The 22,532-nt window shown below is 56.2% G+C and overlaps 1 protein-coding gene across 9 annotated transcripts in view; it reads left to right on the top strand.

Annotated features, from left to right (window-relative positions):
* Positions 1–15,665, top strand: part of ELN (elastin) — a 30,865-nt gene extending 15,200 nt beyond the window's left edge. For 4 of the 9 annotated variants that reach the window (XM_039255196.1, XM_039255200.1, XM_039255198.1 and 1 more), the window contains 21 exons: positions 386–445; positions 738–785; positions 2,393–2,482; positions 2,561–2,623; positions 3,175–3,387; positions 4,370–4,423; positions 4,981–5,109; positions 5,308–5,361; positions 5,732–5,818; positions 6,673–6,729; positions 7,781–7,888; positions 7,971–8,030; positions 8,549–8,653; positions 9,332–9,370; positions 10,685–10,738; positions 10,825–10,884; positions 11,147–11,224; positions 11,521–11,559; positions 12,188–12,232; positions 12,632–12,661; positions 14,638–15,665. In XM_039255196.1, the coding sequence (XP_039111127.1) occupies positions 386–445; positions 738–785; positions 2,393–2,482; positions 2,561–2,623; positions 3,175–3,387; positions 4,370–4,423; positions 4,981–5,109; positions 5,308–5,361; positions 5,732–5,818; positions 6,673–6,729; positions 7,781–7,888; positions 7,971–8,030; positions 8,549–8,653; positions 9,332–9,370; positions 10,685–10,738; positions 10,825–10,884; positions 11,147–11,224; positions 11,521–11,559; positions 12,188–12,232; positions 12,632–12,661; positions 14,638–14,681 (1,517 nt within the window). In that variant the 3' untranslated portion in view covers positions 14,682–15,665. The remainder of the gene's footprint in view (positions 1–385; positions 446–737; positions 786–2,392; positions 2,483–2,560; positions 2,624–3,174; positions 3,388–4,369; positions 4,424–4,980; positions 5,110–5,307; positions 5,362–5,731; positions 5,819–6,672; positions 6,730–7,780; positions 7,889–7,970; positions 8,031–8,548; positions 8,654–9,331; positions 9,371–10,684; positions 10,739–10,824; positions 10,885–11,146; positions 11,225–11,520; positions 11,560–12,187; positions 12,233–12,631; positions 12,662–14,637) is intronic. The other 5 variants (XM_039255197.1, XM_039255199.1, XM_039255194.1 and 2 more) reach the window with 5 other exon arrangements.
* Positions 15,666–22,532: the final 6,867 nt, after the last annotated feature.

Genomic DNA, 22,532 nt, shown 5'->3' with positions numbered 1-22,532 from the left:
TCCTAAATGGATGGGCTTCTAGCGCTTTCCAGCTGCGGGGTCTTAGCAACGCTCTCCCCCGCTAGGAGAGCATCCGCCTGGGGAAGGAATGGAGTCTTGGAAAGGGAATTCTCTAAGAAGGGAACACAGAACTCGGGCTCAGGCAGCCTGGTTCTCAGTCCCGGTCCTCACACTCAGCCCCTGGCCTCGGGCAAAGCAGTTTCTTCTCTGAGCCTCGGTATTTTCATCTGTAGCATGGGAAGAAGCATCCCACACACATTTGTACCTGTCTTAACTCTGGCTGGGAGTGATAGGGTGGGGACTCTGGGCAGCCTACCCCCATGCGCAGGGAGCACAGCCGCAGTGAGATCTGCACAGGTGCCCACTTAGCCTCTCTGTTTCACAGGCTATGGGCCGGGAGGAGTGGCTGGCGCTGCAGGCAAGGCCGGGTACCCGACGGGGACAGGTAAGGAAAACCTCGCCCAACCGTCAGCTCAAGGGGCACTCGTCACCCAGGCTCCAGAGCCCCAAGGCTGACAAGGGTCTCTTAAGAATGCAAGCTCCAGCCCACCAGGCCTTCAGACCCCAGTCTGAGCCTGGAGAAGATTCTCGTGTGGGGGCAGTTCGTCAGCCTCTGCTTGCTGTGAAGCCCCTCCCCCACACCCACCTGTGCCAGGATTGGTTCTCGTGGGGCTGGAGCAGGTGGGCTCGGAGATGTAAGAGCAGTTTGTGGAGTCTCTCTCCTTCCCCTTCCCTAGGGGTTGGCTCCCAGGCTGCAGCAGCGGCAGCTAAAGCAGCTAAGTATGGTGAGTGCCCTTGCCAGCCCCCAGCCCCCCAGCCCCTCTGTCCCCATTATCACTGGAGCCTGCCTCGCAGACAATGAGCCAAGGCAACCTCTCCTCCCACCATTTATCCAGTGTTTTCAATGCCACCCATTCCCCCATCCATTCATTCTTTCTTCCATCCCTCTCTCTACCCATCCCACATCCATCTTCCCATCCATCCCTCCATCCATCAATCACTCCATCCTTCCATCTACCCATTCCTCTTCCATCCCTTCATCCATCCGTTTATTCTTTCCTGCCTCCATCCCTTCATCCATCCATCCGTCTATTTGTCCACTCATCCATCACTCCCTCCATTCCTCCCTCCATCTATCCATCAGTCCTTCCTTCCATCTCTCCATTCCTCCCTCCATCCCTTCATCCATCCATCTATCCCCACCTGTCTCCCCTCCATTCCTTCATCCCTCATCTGTCCATCTCCCCCTCTCTCCATCAACCCCCTCCTCCTTCCATCCCTCCATCCCACGTCTCTCCCTCCATCCATCCATCCCTCTCCCCTTCTTTCCCTCCCTCCATTTCAGAGACCAGGGTCAACTAAGAGCCCTGCTGGAAAATTCAGGCACTGTGGGGGGAGTCAGGAAGAGGGGGACATTTCTTCCTGGGGAAAATCAGGAAGGCTTCTCAGAGAAAATGACATTTGGTTCTGGAGTTTTGCTTTGTGGTGAAAATAGAAAGGAGAAGCCCAGGCAGAGGGGAGGGGTTACTATGGTGGTTGGAATGATCATTTTAAGCGGTACATACTTGAGCATTTAAACAATGTTGTTTTTCAGTATCAATTTAATGTGTACTATAAAACGTTCAACCCGCTCCTCTAGTCACTGATGCCTCTGCTAGAAGATGTGACACGGCCTTCCCTGTGCCCGTGTAGTGGGCACAGGGAACATCTATGCCCTTGCCCCAGATCGTCTCCCAGTTCAGAATCAGGTTACTGGGGCTGAAGTCCTTGGCTTCATCTCCAGTTCTTGGGGAGCCCTTCCTGAACCCTGATGGGACAGAAGACATCTCCCCACCGGCCCAAGGGGACAAGATTGGGAGACGGGGTGGGCAGAGCACTGAGCCGGAGGCCTTGCTCCCTGGAGGCCCCGCAGGCACTCCCTCTAAGCCCCCAAGGCTGGAGGGGATGGCTGGAATGTGGGAGCAGGAGAGTGGGACAGCGAGGGGCTGCCAGAGCCAGGCAGCCAGGCGCTTGGATTACAAACTTGGCCGAGGCTTCGGAACACAGGGAGAGGAAGCCTTGAACATTCCCTACAGGGGCCCCTCTGGCCCGGGGAGCGGCCGCTTGTGGTTTCTCAGTATGTGGCAGTGATCAGGATGGGATTTGTCTGAAAACATACAAGTCCCTTAATGAGCGTGTTGAAATGGACACTTTGGGGGTGAGTCAAGGAACGGTTGGGTGGGGGCCTTCTCCAGCAGGCCCAGACGGAGATTCCTGGGCCCCGTTCCCAGAGGAAAGTGTGCTGGTCAAAATTCCGGCATCCAAGTAGCCTTCCTGCTGGGCCTCCTGCGGGGGGAGGGGGGCATGGGGAGGGGCCCTGAGTGCCACATCTTCACTGTCCCCATCCCATCAGGTGCTGGAGGAGCCGGAGTTCTCCCTGGCGTTGGAGGTGGTGGCATTCCCGGCGGGGCCGGCGCCATTCCGGGGATCGGAGGCATTGCAGGTATCTGCCCAGCTGGGGGTGGGGTGTTCTCGAAGGGTCCCTGGGAAAGGGCCTCACCCTCTGTGACTATCTCTCCAGGGGTGGGGACTCCTGCTGCTGCTGCTGCTGCTGCGAAGGCCGCTGCTAAGGCAGCTAAATACGGTGAGTGCCCCCAGGGGCCCCAGCCTGCCCCCAGACCCTCCACCTGCATGGGCCTTGGACAGCCCCGCCCTACAAGGTTGGGCGGACCTTGCCTTCATCCATCTACGGCAGCCTGTGTCCCCCTCCCCCAACACACAATGTCCCTACCTCCTTGCCTTTGCCCATTTTGGCTACTCTGCCTAGAAGGTCATTATCTTCCACTGACAGGTCCAGTGGTGGCGGGTGAGGGGGCTCCCATGGAGCATCTGACTTCTCCCTTCCTACCTTCAGAGCCACCCTCTGGTGCTCTGGTGCCACTACCTGGGTGCCCAGCGGAGAGACCTGACTTGGCTTTAGACCTAGATCGGGATCTTCCCACCCACCGATCCAAACGCAGGCTCCGTCAGCTGTCCCCTTCCCTTCGATGGGTTGGATCGATGTGGGGATGCCAGCCCGCCTGGGGTGTGCACTCAGGAACTGCCTCTCCCCCAGATCACCAAAGCCATGCCCTTGGGGGCCCTCTGAGGTCCCCACAGAGTCCAGGCCAGGAAAACAATCTTTTCCTTCCACAGGAGCTGCAGGAGGCTTGGTGCCTGGTGGGCCAGGCTTTGGCGGCCCGGGAGTTGGGGTCCCAGGTGTTGGGGTCCCAGGTGTTGGAGTCCCAGGTGTTGGGGTCCCAGGTGTTGGAGTCCCAGGTGTTGGGGTCCCAGGTGTTGGAGTCCCAGGTGTTGGGGTCCCAGGTGTTGGAGTCCCAGGTGTTGGAGTCCCAGGTGTTGGAGTCCCAGGTACGGGGAGCCCGGGCATTGTGGGTGGACTAGGTGAGCTGGGCTATGTGTGTGCGTGTGCATGCACATGTGTAAGAGAGAAACACTGAAATTATTGCTAAGACTTTTGGATTCCCCCTAATACCTCACCCATCTATCCTCCTCTCTTCATACGATCGCTCATGCCTCATCTTCTCTTCCTTGGGTTGGAACAACCTCCTAATTAGTCACTGCCAGCATCATCTTCTCTAATTCATCTTCTTCATCTTCTGACTATCAGTGTGTCCCTGGAATCAGGGGACATTTCTTTTTCATATCTACATTCCCAGCCCTTAGCTGAATAAGTACTCAGTAAATGGTGGGTAAGTGGATAGATGGATGGGTGGATGGATGGATGGATGGATGGATGGGTGGGTGGGTGGGTGGATGGATGGTTAGATGGACAACTGGGCATGCAGGTGAATGGCCATGGATGAAGGAATGGGTAGATGAAGGGACAAATACAAGGATGTGTAGATATATGGATGAATAGACACATGGGCAAAATGATTGATGGATAGACGGATGCATGGATGGAAGGACAGATGGAAAGACAGATGGGGTCCTAGATAAGTGGTTAGAAAGATGAATGGATGGATAGATGGGTGCGTGGGTGATGGACGATGGATGGATAATTACATGGTTGGATGAGCAAATGACTAGATGGGTGTGTAGAAGGCAAATGCAAAATGAATGATCAGATACATGGATGAATGGACAGATAAGCAGATGAGTGAATAAGTCGATGGATAGGTAGGTGCACGGAAGGACGGAGGGATAAGTAGCTAACCGGGTAGGTTGAAGTCCAAGGATAGCCAAACAAATGGACAGACGTGTGGGTAGGTCGATGGGTGGGTGAACAGGTGGTTAAGTAGACAGATGGTCAGATGCATAGATGCGGATATGCATGGGTGAATGGATAGGTAGACCCTTGTGTCATTTGTGTCCCCCTTGGTCTCTCCAGGAGCTGTGTCACCAGCTGCAGCCGCTAAAGCAGCCGCCAAAGCAGCCAAATATGGTGAGTGCTGTGCTGACAGCTCTGTCCCATCCTGTCTGGCCAGAGAAGGGGAGTGACTTGCCCAAGGCCACACAGCAAGCCACTGGCAGAGCTGGGACTTGCAACTGTTGGGCCCCTGGGCAATGTCTCCTCCAGTCATCTCCTACCATGAGGCCATGGGGCTGAGTGATGGGAGAGTCCCAGTATGGCATTCCCAGTGGAGGCAGCATCCCTGACCCTCCCTGGCCTGGCCAGGGCCCTGCCAGAGGAGCCCAAGCCTGAATGGGGACACAGGAGCTGCCCACAGTCTCTGCATAGCCACCCAAGGGGCCCTTCAGAGAAGACAGTGGTTGGAGAGTAGAGTGGCGGGGTGGGGGTGGGGGGCGGTCAGGGAGGTGTTAGTAAATGCTCCCTGCAGGAGGCTGGCAGGGGGCCCATGCATTCTGTGGTTTCCGGTCCTTCATGCACCAGACTTGGGGGAGGTTTGCATCCTCCTTCCCGGTTGACCAACTCCCCCAGAGCCCTCCCCAGCCTCCCCCACTGAGATGCTTTTCCACCCAATTCTCTTCTCTCTGCAGGCGCCAGAGCGGGAGTGGGAGTTGGAGGTATTCCCACTTACGGGGTTGGTGCTGGCGGCTTTCCTGGTTTCGGTATCGGAGCCCTCCCTGGAGCTGTCCCTGGAGCTGTCCCTGGAGCTGGCCTTTCCCGTGAGCCTTAGTTCCACCAGGGGAAACTTCTCTTTTGTAGGGCTTGAGGGGGGAGGCAAAGGGGCTCAGGGGAGTGTAGACTGGGCTTCAATGTCCTCAAGGAGGAGCTGGGGAGCGGGCCGTGTAGGGAGGGCTTTCAGCAGTTTTGGGTCCGAGCGCTGTCGCCCAATCCAGCAAGCTTTCTCTCTCTCCTTGCAGCTGCGGCCGCAGCCGCGGCCCAGGCAGCAGCTGCAGCCAAGGCAGCCAAGTACGGTAAGTGCCCCTGGCATGCCCATCCCCGCGCCCAGGGTAGCGCCCTCCCCTCCTGCCCACCCCAGCCCTGCTCTCCCTTGGGGTCCCAGATCCAAGCTCAAAGCAGTTCTCCAGCTTGAGCAGAGCAACATCACCCTTAGGCGCCTGGGGCTGAATGGCCTGGGTCAAGGTCGGGAGTCCCCGGCCCCATCTTCCGAAGCCACTCTGAACTCTCCTGCCCTTTTCAGCTGTTCACCACTATGATTATCAGCCCTGCTTCTCAGCCGCGCTCCAAATCAGCAACTTGGGGGTGCCCATGCAGCCATTCTGTTCCCCCTGCCACCTTCTACCCTTCCCTCTCCCAGGAGCCTGACTCTCTTCACTATTCCAGGTGCTGGAGGCATAGGAGGCTTGGGAGGGCTGGTGCCAGGCATCGGAGACGGAGTAGCAGGTGTGCCAGGCACAGGAGGGGTGCCAGGTGAGCTGCGGCCCCAACCCAGAGATGGGCTTGCTTTGTCTTGTGAAACGAGCCCCAGAGTCGGCCAGGTCAAGTGCATCACTTTGCGGAGCCAGGGGCGGGGGGGGGGAGGGCAAATTCCCCTACTTTGGGGAGAAGACCTTCCATGGGACCCTAGCTTGCTGGGGAGGCTCAGGAAATCAGCCGTCATCCGCCTGGCGGTTGGGTGGCCTCCTTTAGTCCAGTGGCCTTTCCGGTTCCTGATCAGGTGGGAGGGTCTATACCTCCCTTGGGCTCCTCTGTGTTCACTCTCCCCCGCCAGTCAGAGGCCAAAGAGAGACGAACAGCTACATAAGGCGATTAAGTTACAGACGTCCTCGGTTGCTTTTCCCCACCAGACTTCTCTTCTGCGTGCCTTCTTTCTGGGAGAAAATCTCCCTTCTGAGTTTCCCCCAAGAAACGGGCTGTTTCCTCCAGTTTTGGGTACAGGCCCAATTGGGAATTTTTTTTTTTTAAATTAACACCACCATCAGCAGAGAGCTGCATGAGCCTTCTAGAGGAAGGCTGTGCTTCGACCCATTAGCTCTGGGTTCCCGTCTGCCGTGGGCAGGACTAGAATGTCACAGTTCCAGGGCCACTTCTCAGGGAAGGGACGTACCCAAGTTGATTAGCGGGCCATCCTCAGAGCAGGCCTGGAACACAGGCCGGCCCCATATGCTTCTCTCTCTGTCTGCAGGGGTGAAGAGGCAGAGTGGGGAGGGTCTGCTGGGAGAGGGGGCATTTCCCTATGGGTGGTCTTTCCAGAATGGGGGAGGGGAGGGAGGATGTGGGGAAGGGTGCCAGGGACCAACCCCGATCCCCACTCTTGTCTCCAGGAGTAGGTACCCCAGCTGCCGCAGCCGCCAAAGCCGCAGCCAAAGCCGCCCAGTTTGGTAAGTGTCCCCCTCAACCCCCCCCTTGTGCTCCCAAACCCCCATTCAGGAGCCCTGCTCTCACACCCTCCCTGTTCTGGGGTCTGGCTGCCCCACCCCCTCAGGAGGCAAGTCCCCTCGGGGTGTCACGTCCTGGGCATTCTAACGAGCTCTGGCTTATCTGACCACTTTTAGGGGTGCGGGTGGAGTTCTGATCAGGAAGGCAGAGTGAGAGGGGACCCTGGCCAGCCCTCCAGGACCAGGCTCCCCATCCTGCCCAAAGCCCTTGCCACCTCCGAGTCCAGCTGGGGCCTGCATCGCTCTGGACCTCATGCTGGGCTCGTTGGACCCCCACCCTTCTTGACCTCCCTGACAAGGCTCTCCATCTTTCGCGGCATCTGAGGGCCACCCTGACCTGACCGCCCCGGGCACCATCACCTTCCTGAATATGCCAAACCCCAGCAGCCCCTTTAGAGTCCCATGCAGGGGTGAGGAATGGTACGCCTTGGCTTTAGGAGCCTGCAGACATCAAGGTTCAGGTCACAAAACTTAGCACTGTCTAGGCCAGAGAGCATTTCAACTTTGGGGCTGTTGATCCCCAAACTCACATATGACAAGCGACCCCCTTTTTTTTACAAAGCTGCTATTTGTGGAGGGAATCCTTACGCCGACTTTATGAAGTTGGTACTCCCGTTCCCATTTGACAGATGTGGAGACTGAGGTTCTGAGAGCCTAAGTAACACGTCCACATTCACACAGCTAAATGGCGGTGGAGCTGAGCTTTGAAGCCAGGTCTACCTGTCTTGCAGACTTCCCTTTACTGTGTAACTGCCTCCGTCACCCTCGAAAGTCTCAAAGGGGTCCTCCCAAGGTTAAGAGCTCCTGATCCTGCACATGTCTCATTTTAGGAATGAGGAAACTGAGGCCCATCAAGGGAGAGTAACTTGTCCAAGGTCACGCAGCAAGCCTGCGTCCCGGCTGCGACAAGATCTCAAAGGCTCTTGACTCCCAGCCTGCAGCTCTGTCCTCCTTGGTCAGGACTTGGTTAAGAATGAACTCATCACTCTTGCAGGGTTAGGCCCTGGTATTGGCGTGGGGCCCGGCGTGGCACCCGGCGTGGCGCCCGGCGTGGTGCCCGGCGTGGTGCCCGGCATTGGCATTGGTCCCGGCGGTGTTACAGGTGAGCCACCTGAGGAAGTGGGCCTGAGGGGCCTCTGAATCCTCATGGGTGCCATCCCTGACCCCCCTCCCTCCCCCTGCAGGAGCAGGGGCCCCAGATGCAGCCAAAGCCGCTGCTAAAGCAGCCGCCAAAGCCCAGTACCGTGAGTGCCCTACCCCCTTCCTCTCCTCACCCCTGCGAGCCTCGGGCTGGCCCCATGGGACCCAAGCCTGCGCTGGGCCCCACAATATGCAGCCTCAGCACCCGAGGGGCTGGAAGCATAGACTGAGCATGAGGGAGACCTGGGTTCAAGTCCTGCGTCCCACACTAGTGAAGTGACCTCCGAGTTTCCTGTCCTTCTATGTGACACGTGGGTGCTGGTGGCATCTGTTGCAGATGGTTGTCAGGAGCGAGTTCACCCAAGACAGAAGGAGCAAGAGAATAGTCTAGAAAGGACGGTGGTGTCTGCAGCCACCGTGCAGCCCTGAACGCCAGCCTGGGAGGGGCTGGACTTGGCGGTCAGTGGGAGTTTTAGGAAGACCATTCTCGGTAGCAGTATAGAGGGCAGGTTAAGCGCAAGGGGACCTCTGCATGGGCCCCGACTCGGCTCCCCGGGCGGGATGCCCCCAGGGGCGCATGCTCCCTGCCTGCAGCCGCCGCACCCCTACACATCACCCCCAGGGGCTGCAGCCGGGCTTCCTGTCGGCGTTCCTGGCTTTGGAGTTGGTGTCGGTGTTCCTGGCTTTGGAGCTGGTGTCGGCGTTCCTGGCTTTGGAGCCGGTGCAGGTGAGGAGACTTCTAGGGGCTGGGGAGAAACTGCCCCCTGAGCTCGGAAGAGGGAGACCTCTTCCTGCCCATACATTCCCAGCAGCCTCACTCAGGGGATCATAGTAAATTCTCCATTAGGTTCTCCTGAGCAGTCAGAAATGACTGGGGTAACAGATGGGGGGGGGCAGGTCAGGCAAAGGGGGTGCGCCAGGCTGCTAGATTTCAGTTTCTGCCTGCTCAGTAGAGGAATGATGGGGTTCCACACTGAAAAGTAGCCCACAGCCCACAGAAGGAAGGTGGAGGTCCTTGGGGTCAGAGGGCACGAGTGGGCCAGTCCGGCTCCCTTTCAGCAGTGCACTATGGGCAGAGGGCCACTAGGACCTCCAGTTCTTCACCTAGTCCCTGCTGTGCGTCCAGCCTCAGGCAGATCGCACTGTGCCTGGAGGAAGATGGAAGGGGCAGATGGAAGGAGGAGGCACACTTCATCCTCCAAGCAGCCCCAGACCAGACGGGCAGTGGCATCATTAGATAGTGGAGCTCTGTACCTGGCAGGGTGAGCTCCTGGCTGGGAGTCTCTGTTCCAGAGCTCTGAGAGGAGCCATGAAGGCTGAGAAAGTCAGGGAGGGCTCCCTGGAGGAGGCAGAACTGGGCGCAGAGCTCAGCTGCTGACCAGCCCTCTTTTCCTTTTCCCCTCAGTACCTGGATCCCTGGCGGCAGCTAAAGCAGCCAAATTTGGTGAGTCGCCCGCACCCCCCCATGCGGGGCTTGCTTGCTGCCCCACCAGCCCTGAGAACACCTAGTCACCCATCTCTCCCCCGTGGGGCCAGGGCCCAGAGTCTGGAGCCTACAGCGCAGGGCTGGGATGGTCAGGGTGAAAGAAGGCAGTTTCTAGGACACATTAATGATGGTTTAGCAGAGTTGGCTTCTGCCTGCTCTGTGCCTATCATGCTTCTAGCTCTGGGACAATTCAAAACCCCCTCACATTTCCAAACCTCCCGGTGGCACTTCCTTGGTGAAGACCACGGTCCCTCAGGGCCTTCTGGCCCTGACGGTTTCTTGGGACCCAAGGCCAGGGGCCCCGCCTGCTGCCGGCCGGACAGCCCACCTCGTCTAGGCTCACCTCCCGCCTGCCTCGCTGTCAGCATGACTGTGCCTGCCACGAGCCTGGAGGACATGGCCGCCCCGCCTGGACAGACCCACATGGTCTGTGGCCCCCGCATTCCTGGCCTCTGCCAACCGGCTCCGGCCAGTCCACGTGGGGCCAGTTTCCACCTCGGAAAATCCCGGCTTCCTCAGGCCCCAGCCCCACCCACCATGGGCCTGGTGACCCACAGGCCCCTCTCCTGTTCTTTGTCGGCTGCTGGCCCGCCCGAGTCTAACAGACGTTGCCAGGGAAACAAAGCAGTTAAGGGCTCTGTCTCCCAGGCCATTTCTTGCCTGTGGAAACTTGAGGACGCTGCTTAGCCTCTGCCATGCCTCAATTTTCTCATCTGCACAATGGGGAGGACAGTAGTTCCCACCTGTACTGTTGCAAGGAATAATAAGCAGGCTACCATGTGCAAAGCACAGAGGACCGTGACTGTGGCATAAAGCGTTAAGTGGCCATACGCAGCAGCTCCATGAAGGACAGAGGTTCAGAACTCAGAATATGTTCGCTTCCCAAACACCTGTAGCGTGAGTGGGGTAGGGATCATCATCCCTGTTAGGGAGGTGGGGCTCTGGAGGTCAGAGAGGCGACGGCCATAGCGAGAAAGTGGAATTCGAACACAGGGCTGTCAGAACCTGAGATGAGTCTTCTGGAGTCTTCCACCACCATGGCCACCCGTGGTTCCCAGCGCCAGCTGTCTGGGAAGGAGAAATGGGTGGGCCAAGGCTCAAAGGGTCCTCCCCTTGCCCGATGGGTCAGGACAGAGCCAGGACTCTGACCAAGGCGCCTTCCACTGGGTCACGTGACTTTGGCCCCCTGTCTGCTTTGCCTAGCATTCCCCGGGGCAGGGAGACCTCACCCTGCAGAAACGGGGGTGCTGACTTTCCATCATCTCCCTACAGGAGCCAGAGGGGTGGGGGCTCTTGGCGGAGCAGGTGTCCCAGGTGGTGTGGTAGGTGAGTCGGAAGCCCAGGACAGGCGGGGCAGGGAGGAAGACTGACTGGGGGGAGTCCCTCCCTCTGAGCTACTCCTGTGTCCCCAGGAGCTGGACCTGCTGCCTCAGCGGCCGCCGCCAAAGCTGCCGCCAAAGCTGCCCAGTATGGTGAGCGTTGGGTGGAGGCGGGGGTGCCCCAGGCCCTGGGGTCTCAGGGGGAGGCGCCTCTGACATGCAGAGTCCCTGACCTGCCCCCCGGGGCCATCCGGGGCATCGTCTCCCAGGGCCCAGCCCACACCCTGGCCCCGCTGTGCCCTCCAAGGCCCCGGGAGCTCAGGCTCCACCCGGGTCCAAGGATGAGAACCCCACTGTCTGCAGACAGCCCAACTAGTCCCACCAGCGGGATTTGAACACGCAGCTCTCTCCACAGGCCTCGGGGGAGTCGGAGCCCTAGGAGTCGGGGGTCTCGGAGCTGGGGGAGTCATCCCAGGGGTTGGGGGCTTTGGAGGTGAGTGGCTCCTCAGGAATCAGAGCGTGCATGGGGTGTGCCTCGTGTTGACATTTCACTCTTTCGTGGGTCGCCGCTCTGTCCCCCTATCCAAGCCGGCCTGAATCTCGTCCTATGCGCTCCAGCCTGGACGCGCAGGAAGAGTTTACTAAAGGCTTGGGAAGAGGGCTGGATAAGGGAGGGCAGCAGGGCGGTGAGTCGGCAGGCAGGGGGTAAGTGGGCGAGCGGGACAGGAGGGGACATGACTCTGGGAGGGCGGTGCTGCTCCTGAGCCCGCGTGCCCTGCGTCTCCCCAGGTGTGTCCCCAGCTGCAGCTGCTAAAGCGGCCAAGTACGGTGAGTTGCCCCCTCCTGCCCTCCCTCTGCCCAGTTGGCAGGCTGCCTCGCCCCCCCTCCGCCCCCACCCCCTGGCCTCTTCCTAACTCGGGCCTCAGTCCTGCTCACAGCAGTCCTGAAGGCCTGTCCCTGCCCCCAGAACCCGAAGAGGATGTTCAGCGCCCCTTAAACTGTGTGTGGTCCTAACCCCTGTCCACCTTCAGGTGCCACTGGCCTTGGAAGTGTCCTAGGAGCCACCAGGCCGTTCCCAGTTGGAGGCAGGGGCCCTCTCTCTCTGAAATCCTCAGCTCTGCCCAGGGCCTAGAGGGGGCCTGTCTGGCTAGCAGGAGGGGATTCCTAGAGCTGCATCCAGCACAAAGACATGGAAGAGAGAGAGAGAGAGAGAGAGAGAGAGAGGATAGTCCAGGAAGGGCAACGCCCAGGCCTCAGGGGCAGGGGTACACTGTGGGCCACAGACACGAGGCTGATGAGCTGGGGCTATGGGGCTGGAGACAAGGCTTGTAAGGAAAGCCGGTCCATTGGTGGGGGGCGCGCAGGGGGAGGAGGTGGTCCTGGGCAGAGGGGAGGGGCAGTAAGCGAAGGGCTGGGGCAGGGCCTGCCCCACACCAACCCCAAACCCCTCCCACAGGAGCTGCAGCAAGACCTGGCTTCGGACTGTCTCCCATTTACCCAGGTACACCAGCCTCCCTGTCCCCGGGCCCCTTCCCCTTAACTCCCCCACTCCATCTGCTCAGATGGGCTGGGCCGGGCCCCAGGGGGTAGCCCCCCCCTTCCCATGACCTCCATCACAGGAAGTCACACGAAGCAGGGCCTCCCCTCATACCTCCCCACCTCCCTTGCAAGGGCCAGGGAGCATCAGTTTTTCCAAAGACCCGTGTTCCGGATGAGGCAAACTGAGGTTCAGACAGTGCAAGGGACTCGCCCGAGGTCACACAGAGTGAAGCAGAGCCCCAGGTGCCTGGCACCCAGGCCCAGAACCTGGCCCTCTTGGGCGGGGCCCATGCTTCCCTGAAAGGGCTTGGCGGGCTCCCCGGAAGCGGACACACTCACAGCCCCTCTTCCTGCCCCACAGGTGGCGGAGTTGGGGCCCTGGGAATTGGCGGTGAGTCTGCAATAAGGAGGGGCCCTGAGCTACTTTCATGGAGTGGGGGTACAATGCTATGGTGCCACGGCCCTGGGCTGGCCCTCCGATGCCAAGAAAACTCAGCCCTGAGATGTAGGTGGGGACAAGGATCCCATCCCTGGGGACTCCCAGCCTGGCACCTGGTGGGACACCAGGAGTGAGACCGAGACCTGGCTGACCCCCGTCCCCACTCCCCATCTCTGGTGTAACTAGAGAGATGGACAAGCTCCCGGAGAAAAGGAAAGGAAGTGTGTAAGGGGAGAAACGAGGTCCGCTCAAGCAGGTGGTCAGGGAGGCCAAAGCCGTGTTAGATGGACCAGTCTGTGTGGCCAGGGTCTGACTCGGGGCAGGGGTGACCTCCTAGCTTCTCAGACCTCCACAGGCAGGATGCCATCCACAAGAGGCATGACTGGAGAGCAGGGGTCGGGCCCTGGCCGGGGGCAGGAAGGCCTTCAGAACCTCCTGTGACAGGGTGGAGGCCTGGTCCATGGCGGGGGTTCTGAGAGAGGTGGGAAAGTCTGGCCCCCTCCCCAAGCCCCCCTCCCCTCCACAGGCAAACCTCCCAAGCCCTATGGAGGGGCCCTGGGAGCCCTAGGGTACCAAGGTGCATAGAGACTCGGCCCCTGGGGAGAGGGCAGGGTGGGGAGGGGCAGACAGAGGCAGAGGGCTGGGGCCCATCAGCCTGGGAGAGGGGAGCACATTTGGACTAGACCTAGCAGGGTATGGAGAGGCTGGGGGAGCCGATGCCTCACCCCCGCCCCCATCCCTGCATCTACCTCTGATACAGACACTCAGAGCTAAGAGTGGGCCCGGGACCTCCCCAGACTCACCCCAAGCCCCACCCGGAGGAGCCAAGGGAAAGAGCAGGGATGTGGGGAAGGGAAGAACTCGGAGGAACAGGGAAGGGAAGAGAGAATAAGCGGGACAACGGACCTTGGAGTCAGGGAATTTGAGGAGTGGGTGGAGGACCCAAGGGGCCCCTAGTTGGGCAGGGTGTACAGAGCCACTACCTGGCCCAGAGCCACAGCCTTGCTTAAAGATACAGGCGTGCCTCTGGGAGTGTGGGGGGCGGTAATGATCAGCACCCCCAAAGGCTCCTCCCAGCAGTGCCCAAAGGAGACCCGAAGAAGCCCCACTCCGCTCCCCTGTCTGCTCAGGCTGTGGATTCCCTTGCATCCCCACTACACAGAGAGGGCAGCTGAGGCCAGGGCAGGGGGAGGCAGAGGCAAGACCGCCTGACGCCTGGACAGGGGACCCAGCTCTCAGTCAGGCACTCCTTGATGCCTATGGCCCTGTCACACTGCTTTCTAAACCCCTTGGATGAGCTTCACAGAAAGAAGCCTGTCCCGGTCCCAAGGGGCCATTCGCTGCCACCAGGTGGTGGTAAGGAGCCAGGTCGGGCTCCAAGCCCTCCTGCCAGACAGCGGTGCCTCCAGGGCTTAAAGCCAGGTTTGCCCATCAGAACGTCCTCTGGAGGGGGCAGGAGTCCTGAGTGTGTGTCCCAGCTCAGCCACTGCAAGCTCTCCCCTTCTCTGAGCCTCAGTTTATCTGATGCACTCTCTTCCTAGGAGGGCCATCTCCAGACTCCGTCAGCCCTCCCTTCACCTCCTCCTTTCCCTTCTGGGGGCTGCTCAGAGCTGCTCCATAAAGGCTTCCCAAATCAGTGGAGTCGGAAGATAGAGACCTTGTCCAGGCCAGGTCCCTTCCCCTCTCTGAGCCTCGTTTGCGTCACCGTCCCCGCTCCCACCCACCTGCCTGCAAGGAGCTTGAGCAATGGGATGGCTCAGAGCTTCAGCAGGAGGTGGTGACCCAGCTCTTCTTGGCTTTGGAGCCTCTGTTCCCCATGTCAGTGATGGGGGTGTAAGAACAGCTCGGAGCTGGTCCGAGTGGGCAGGGGCTTGAGCAGGAAGGACCCAGAAGGGGCCGGGCCGTCATGTGTGCCTCCTCCCGCCCAGGTGGGGCCTGCCTGGGGAAATCCTGTGGCCGGAAGAGAAAGTGAGCTTCCCAGGACCCCTGACTCACGACCTCATCAACGTTGGTGCTACTGCTTGGTGGAGAATGTAAACCCCTTGTGACCCCTTCCCCATTCCCCTTCCCCCTGTCCCCACCGTGGGAGGGGACAGGCCAGGCTGGGTGGCCTTGGAAATCCACAAAGCAAGGACACAAGAGTGGTGGCCAGGTGGGCCCCAGGAAGCCCCCTACTTCAGAGGCCAGGGGCGGGTGGGCTCAGCCCCCTGCCCCCACCCCCTTCCCACCCAGGAGCTCCCCTCCACACACTCTCCATCTCCAGGGGAACTTGGTGCTACATGCTGGTGCTATCATCTTCCTGGGGGGAGGGAGGAGGGAAGGGCAGCCCCTCGGGAACCCCCTCCCCGGGGCTCTTCTGAAGATGGTGCAGACACTTCCTGGGCAGCCCCCTCGCCCCCTGCCCACCAGAACCTCTCCCCCAACCTCGGCTGCGGTCCAGTTGGTACCCAAGCACGAAAAGCCTCAAGCTGGATTCGGTCATATGACCTCTCGGTCCCCTTGCCCCCCACCTATTCCCCATGGCTGGGACCCCTTTGGATGGGAACACCCACCCCCCGCCCCACCCCCACCGCCACTGGGAATAGTCCTCTTGCTCTCGTGGAAGTCGTCCACCCATCTGCCCATCCGTCCATCCACACTTGACCCCAGTTGACCGCCCGGCGCCGCTAGCTGGCTGGGCGCCCCCGCCGTCAACCTGGTTCACCCGTCCTGGTGGCCTGTGCCCTGCCTCCACCCCCCTCACCCCACCCCCCCACGATGGGGCCTGAGCACCCCGGGTGTGAGGAGCTGTGCCAGCTGGGGCAGCAGGAATCTCCTCCCCAATCTGGCCCCCCCCCATGCAGTACTGTAACCCCGACCCCTCCCTGGAGCCACCGTATTTCAGAGCATTTCCCGCCCCTCCCCCTCCCATCTCTTTGTGTCTCGCTGTGATAGATCAATAAATATTTTATTTTTTGTCCTGGATATTTGGGGATTATTTTTGATTGTTGATGTGCGCTTGGTTTTATTTGTGTGGTTGACTAAAAAAAAATTTTTTTTCCACTGATCTGGGGAGTTATATCCCCAGCAGAAAATTCGTTTTAGTCACTTGGGTATAACTCTGGATGAAACACATTTTTTTTTCCTTTAAATAAGAAAAGTGAATTAACTGCTTCAGAAAAGACTCATAAAATGAAAACCTTGGGAAGGAAAAGATATCTCATCTGCTCCAGGGATGGAAGGGAACTTGTACTCTTCAAGTGTATTTGGGGAGGGGGTGCTATTTACCAAAATCACCTGCCCTTGGCTCCTGGCAGATCAATCCTTCTCCGAGTTCAATCTGTCATTTAATAATAGAGCCCCTGTGTAGGAGCAGCAGGGCCAGCTGGCCCCACATATGCCCAGTCCCGGAGGCCTCCCCTGAGGAGGTGGCTCACCCACCCAGCCACACCTTCCCTAGGCCTCCCCCTTAGGCCCAAGAGCTAGAGCACAGGGCCCAGTGGGTGGCTTCCAGATGCTGAGGGTATAGCCGAAGGGGTGGAGGAAACAAAAATGACCCTCTGTCCAGACCAAACCCTTGGCCTTGATGAACAGCCACACAGACAGGGGAGAAATGGCCCCACCCAAGAGAAACCAGAAGACTGTTTCCCTCTGAAGCATCCCCTCAAAGGAAAAGCTGGTCACCCACATGGCCCACGGGGACACGCCCACCTGGAGTCCACAACTCCTTCTTAGAGCTTGCCCTTCATGTTAAGTTCCAGAATCCCTTCCCCAAACCACCGATTCCACATCCGCGGCCCACATGGCTTCACGCCTCCATCCGTCCTCCTGAGAGCCAAGCCCGTGGCCGGTGGGCACACCCCTAAGTCAGAAGGGTGGTGAGGGAGCTGTCTGTCGGGGGTGTGAGTGTCTGTGCATTTGTCTGCAAAGACCTGCGCAGGGCCAGGAGGAGACCGGATGGAAAGAGAGGGCGGTGGTGTGATCCTCCCAGAGGACAGAGAAACGCAAAAAGCAATTTAGCAGAAAGAACGGGGAGGAGGGTCAGGACAGCTGGAGCGCCTGGGGGGAGGGAGAGGGAGGAGGGAGGGGTGGGTTTATGGAGACCCACAAAGGGACTGCTGTGACAGTCCGGGAGGGATGACACAGCTCGCCCAAGAGTAGTGATGAAGGAGACTCACTCACTCAACAAAAATATCCCTTGCTGGGGCTCCTGGGTGTCCCACTTTTGATTTCGGCTCAGGTCATGGTCTCGTTGTTTGTGGGTTGGAGCCCCGCATCAGACTCTGCTCTGAGTGTGGAGCCTGCTTGGGACTCCTCCCACCCTCCCCCCACCGAATAAATAAGTAAATAAATAACTTTTTTTAAAAAAATCTCACTATCCCATGCAGGTCCGCTCTCAGCTCTTTGGCCTCTGAAAGTTGGCCGGTCCCAGCATTCAGCCCTGCAGTCTCCCTGCTTTGGTTTCTCATAGTTCGTGGCTTTAAATGCCACCTCTTCACTGGCAACTCCCAGAGTGACGCCTTCAGCCTAGACCCCTCCCCTGGGCTCCGGGTTAACGCATCCGACTCTTAACACATCCGCCTGGAAGTCTCGTGGACACCCCCGTGTAGCATGGTCTCCCCCCACCTTCCAAAACCTGCTCTCCTCCCGCCTCGCCCGCCCCGGCACACAGCCGCGCTGGTGGCCTCTGCTAGTCAGGCCGGCGGCTTCGGGGCCATCGGGGACCCCTCTGTCCTCACGCCCCACGGCAGACTCCCTGGGAAACCCCGCAGCACTACCGTGGGAAGACACCCAGAGTCCAGCCACTCCTCACTGCCTCCAGGGCTGGTACCCTGCTCCACCGGGAGCTCCTGCCCGGATTACCGGCACAGCTTCCTAACTGGCTCCCAACGCTCCCCCAGCCTTCCCTTAGCCTTCTCTCCACGCAGCAGCCAAAACAGTACTTTTAAAACATTAAGTCAGGGTGCACCTGGGTGGCTCAGTTGGTTAAGCGCCTGACTTCGGCTCAGGTCATGATCTCACGGTTCGTGGGTTCGAGCCTCGCATCGGGCTCTGTGCTGACAGCTCAGAGCCTGGAGCCTGTTTCTGATTCTGTATCTCCCTCTCTCTCTGACCCTCCCCTGCTCACACTGTCTCTGTTTCTGTCTCTCTCTCAGAAATAAATAAAAAACATTTTAAAAAATTAAAAAACAACAACAAAAAAAATGTTAAGTCAGGTCAGGTCATGCACATGCTCAAAATCCGGCCATAGCTCCCGTCTTACTCAGGGCCCAAGCCAGAGGCCTTAGATGGCCGAGGAGCCCCTACTGGAGTTGTACCAGCTGTGCTGACTGGACATCCTGCTACCTGGCCCCCTGCCAGGCCATGCACCACCCCCCACCATCCCCGCCCTGCGCCCTCTGCATCTGCTCTCTCTACTGCCTGGAGCATTCTTCCCTCTGCTATCAATGTGCTTGGCTCCCTCACCTCCCTCAGTGACCCCAATATCACCTTCTCAGAAGGTCCTTTTCAGTCTCCCTTTCTAACATTAGATCGTACCCACCCCCCCACAGGTCCCTTTTTCTCCAAAGCACCCGTCACCACGTGACACGACGTATTTCACTTCTTTTGTACACTACCTGACTCTGCATACCAGCATGTCAATTCCCTGAGGATGAATGCTGGTTGTTTTGTTTTTAAAGTTTCTTTATTTATTTTTGAGAGAGAGAGAGAGAGAGCCAGAGCACGAGCCGTGTAGGGGCAGAAAGAGAGGGAAACACAGAATCCAAAGCAGGTTTCGGACTCTGAGCTGTCAGCACAGAGCCCGAGGTGGGGCTCGAACCCACAGATCGTGAGATCATGACCTGAGCCGAAGTTGGACACTTAACAGACTGAGCCACCCAGACACCCTTTAAACACTGTTTTAAGAACAAAACACAGGGGCACCTGAGTGGCACAGTCGGTGAAGTGTCCGACTCTTGAATTCGGCTCAGGTCATGATCTAATGGTTCGTGAGATTGAGCCCCTGCGTTGATTGGGCTCTGTGCTGACAGCACGGAGCTTGCTTGGGATTCTCTGTCTCTTCCTCTCTCTCTGCCCTTCCCCCGATTATGCTCTTTCTCAAAAAATAAACCCATAAACTTAAAAAAAAAAAAAAAGAACAAAATACAAACTCCCTGCTTTTATTAGTTATACACTTGGGCAGAAAGATGGTAAGTGAAGGTGTTAGGCTGATCATAGCCCCAAAGATATCCAGGTCCTAATCCCTGGACCCTTGTGAATATAACCGCTCTCGTCTGCTTGGGCTGCCATGGCCAAGAACTACAGACTGAGCAGCTTCAACAACAGAAATGTATTTTCTCACAGTTCTGGAAACCGGAAGTCTAAGATCAAGGTGCCAGCAGGGCTGGCTTCTGAGACCTCTCTCCTCGCCTGTTCTCCTCCTTGTGTCTTCAGGTCGTCTCCGCTCGGGGCCTACTTGTCCCTGATCGCCTCCTCCCATAAGGACACTAGTCAGATTGGCCCATTCTAATGACCTCATTTCAACCTCATTGCCTCTTTAAAGGCTCTATCTCCAAATGCAGTCACATTCCAAGGTACTGGGGGTAGGACTTCAACATATCAACTTTGCAGATTTAATTCAGCCCATGACATTCACCTTATATGGAAAAAGAGCCTTTGCAGATGTGATTCAGTGAAGAATCATGAGGTTGAGACATTACCCTGGTTGGCCCTAAATGCCATCACAAGTGTCCCAGGAGCACCTGCATGGCTCAGTCAGTTGAGCGTCCGACTTCTGCTCAGGTGATGATCTCGTGGTTCGTGGGTTCGAGCCCCATGTCGGGCTCTGTGCTGACAGCTCAGAGCCTGGAGGCTGTTTCTGATTCTGTCTCCTCTCTCTGCCCCTCCCCTGCTTGTGCTGTCTCTCTCTCAAAAATAGATGAATGTTAAAAGAAATCATAAGTAAATAAACATTTTTTTTAAATTTAGAAGGTAGATCCACACACTGGCAGCAGGCCCATCAACTGTGGTGCCAGCTGCAGACCCGTAGCGGCCCCACCGGGCTGTGGACTGGGCGCCATCCCGCTTCTCTGGGATCCTGGCACCAGCCCCTCCTCCAAGGAATCCAGGAGGAGCAATGCCCATCCAGACCCCGGTGACAGGCCTGCTGGCCTCAGGCCGGACTGTAGTCCCTAAAACAGTTCCATGACTTGGTTCTGGTTCCCACTGTACCACAGCCTGGAAGCAGTCCTGCCCACCTGAGGACCACCCTGGTATCACAACGGAAGTACATTCAGGGGCCCATCAGGAGCCACACCCATCCGTGTCCTTGGTAACAGGCCAACTGCAGACCCCACTGTGGGCCCAACACGTGGGACCCAGCTCCGGTCGCACTAGGACACAATCTCAGAGGCAGACCCATAAATCCAAGGACCCGGCAGGAAAAGGTCTTTAGCTACTGCATGAGTCTGTAGAGACTGGAAGAGATGTCTGCTCCTTCCATATCAAGATTCCCATGCAAGCTACATATATCATGAAGAATCAGGTAAACATGATACCACCAAAGGAAACTAAGAAAGCTCCAGGAGTCAACTCTAAAGAAATGGAGAGCCATGAACTACTTGACAGAGAATGTAAGAAAAAGAAGCTCAGTGACCTGTAAAAAACACTGATCAGCAACTAAACCAAATCAGGAGAATAATACATGAACAAAACTAGAAGTTTAACAAACAAATAGAAACCACTGAAAAGAACCAAACAGAAATTCCACAGCAGAAGAATACAAGGACCCCACGGGAAAATGTAACGGAGAGCTTCAACAGGAGACTGAGTCATACACAGGAGTCGATAACCTTGAAGACAAGTCATTTGAAATCATCCAGTTAAAGAAACAACAACAAAAATCATGAAAAAAGTGAAGAAAGCCTGTGTGACTTAGGAGACATCATCAGATGAATCAAAATACACATAATGGGAGTCCCAGAAAGCGCAGAGAATGAGAAAGAGGCAGGAAGCTTTTTTAAAGAAACAGTGACAGAGAGAAGCCCTAAATCTGGAGAGGGAAATGAACATGCAGATCCATGATGTCTAAAAGAGCCCAAATAAGATACATGATAATCAAATTATCAAAAAGTCAAAGAAAGAATTTTGAAAGCAGTATGAGAACAGTGACCCACCATAAACAAGGGAGCCTCTATTAGACTATCATCAGATTTCTCAGCAGAAGCTTTGCAGACCAAGAGAGAATGGAATAACATATTCAAGGAATTGGGTGGGGAGGGGGGAACAAAACAAAACTCTCAACTAAAAATACTATATCCTGCAAAACTGTCCTTCAGAATTGAAGGAGAGATCAAGGTTTTCCCAAACAAAAACCCGAGAAAGGTAATCATCTCCGATCTGACTTATAAGAAATACTAGGTGCACCTGGGTGGCTCAGTCGGTTGGGCGTCTGACTTCGGCTCAGGTCATGATCTCACAGTTCATGAGTTCAAGCCCTGCATCAGGCTCTATGCTGACAGCTCAAAGCCTGGAGCATGCTTCAGATTCTGTGTTTCCCTCTCTCTCTGACCCTCCTGTGCTTGTGCTCTGTCTCTCTCTCTCTCTAGAAATAAATAAACATTGAAAAAAATTTTTTTAAGAAATACTAAAGGGAAGGAACACCTGAGTGACTCAATCAATTGAGTGTCTAACTCTTGATTTCGGCTCAGGTTATGATCTCACAGTTGTGAGATCAAAACATCACATTATATAATCCAAATATATATATTATACCAATTATGCCTCAAAGTAGCTGGAAATTTTAATTGATTTATTGATTGATTTTCATGGGAAAGAAAAGAAAACTACAGACCAATATTCCTGATGAATACTGACACAAAAATCCTCAACAAAATACTACCAAAGTGAATATAATAACATATTAAGAGGATCACATACCAAGAACCAAGTGGAATTTATTTCTGGAATGCAAGGATAGTTCAACATACAGTAATCTATCAATATAATACATCACATTGGGGTCCCTGGGTGACTCAGTTGGTTGGGCATCTGACTCTTGATTTCAGCTCAGGTCATGATCTCATTTCATGGGATGGGGCCCCACATCGGGCTCTATGCTTACAGCGCAGACCTAGCTTGGGATTCTCTCTCTCCCTCTCTCTCTCTGCCCTTCCTTCATTCATGCTCTCTAAATGAATGAATGAATGAATGAATGAATGAATAAATAAATAAATAAATAAATAAATAGGGGCACCTGGGTGGCTCAGTCGGTTAAGCGTCCAACTTCGACTCACGTCATGACCTCGCAGTTCGTGGGTTCAAGCCCTGCGTCGGGCTCTGTGCTGACAGCCAGCTCAGAGCCTGGAGACTGTTTCAGATTCTGTGCTCCCTCTCTCTCTGACCCTCCCCCTCCTCGTGCTGTCTCTCTCTCTCTCAGAAATAAATAAAAACATATAAAATTTTTTTAAATAAGTAAACATTAGAAAATATATTAAAAATAAAAATACATACAACATGCCACATTAATGAACTAAAGGACAAAAATCACATAACCATCTCAATTGATGCAGAAAAAGCATTTAACAAGATTCAACACCCTTTCATGACAAAAACCACTTGACAAACTAGGAACATAAGAAAACTAACTCAATATAATAAAGGTCATTATGACAAGCCCACAACACCATGCTCAGTGATGAAAGACTGAAGGTTTTCCCTCTAAGATCAGGAATATAACAAGGACGTCCCCACTCATCAATTCTATTTAACATAATATTGGAAGTCCTACCCAGAACAATTAGGCAAGGAAAAGAAATAAAAGGTATCCAAATTGTAAAAAAAAAAAAAAAAAAAAAAAAAAAAA

The sequence above is a fragment of the Hyaena hyaena genome, unplaced genomic scaffold (genome assembly GCF_003009895.1).
Source record: "Hyaena hyaena isolate Hyena2069 unplaced genomic scaffold, ASM300989v1 scaffold_514, whole genome shotgun sequence".
NCBI lineage: Eukaryota > Metazoa > Chordata > Mammalia > Carnivora > Hyaenidae > Hyaena > Hyaena hyaena.
This window is presented reverse-complemented; position numbering and strand designations above follow the sequence as displayed.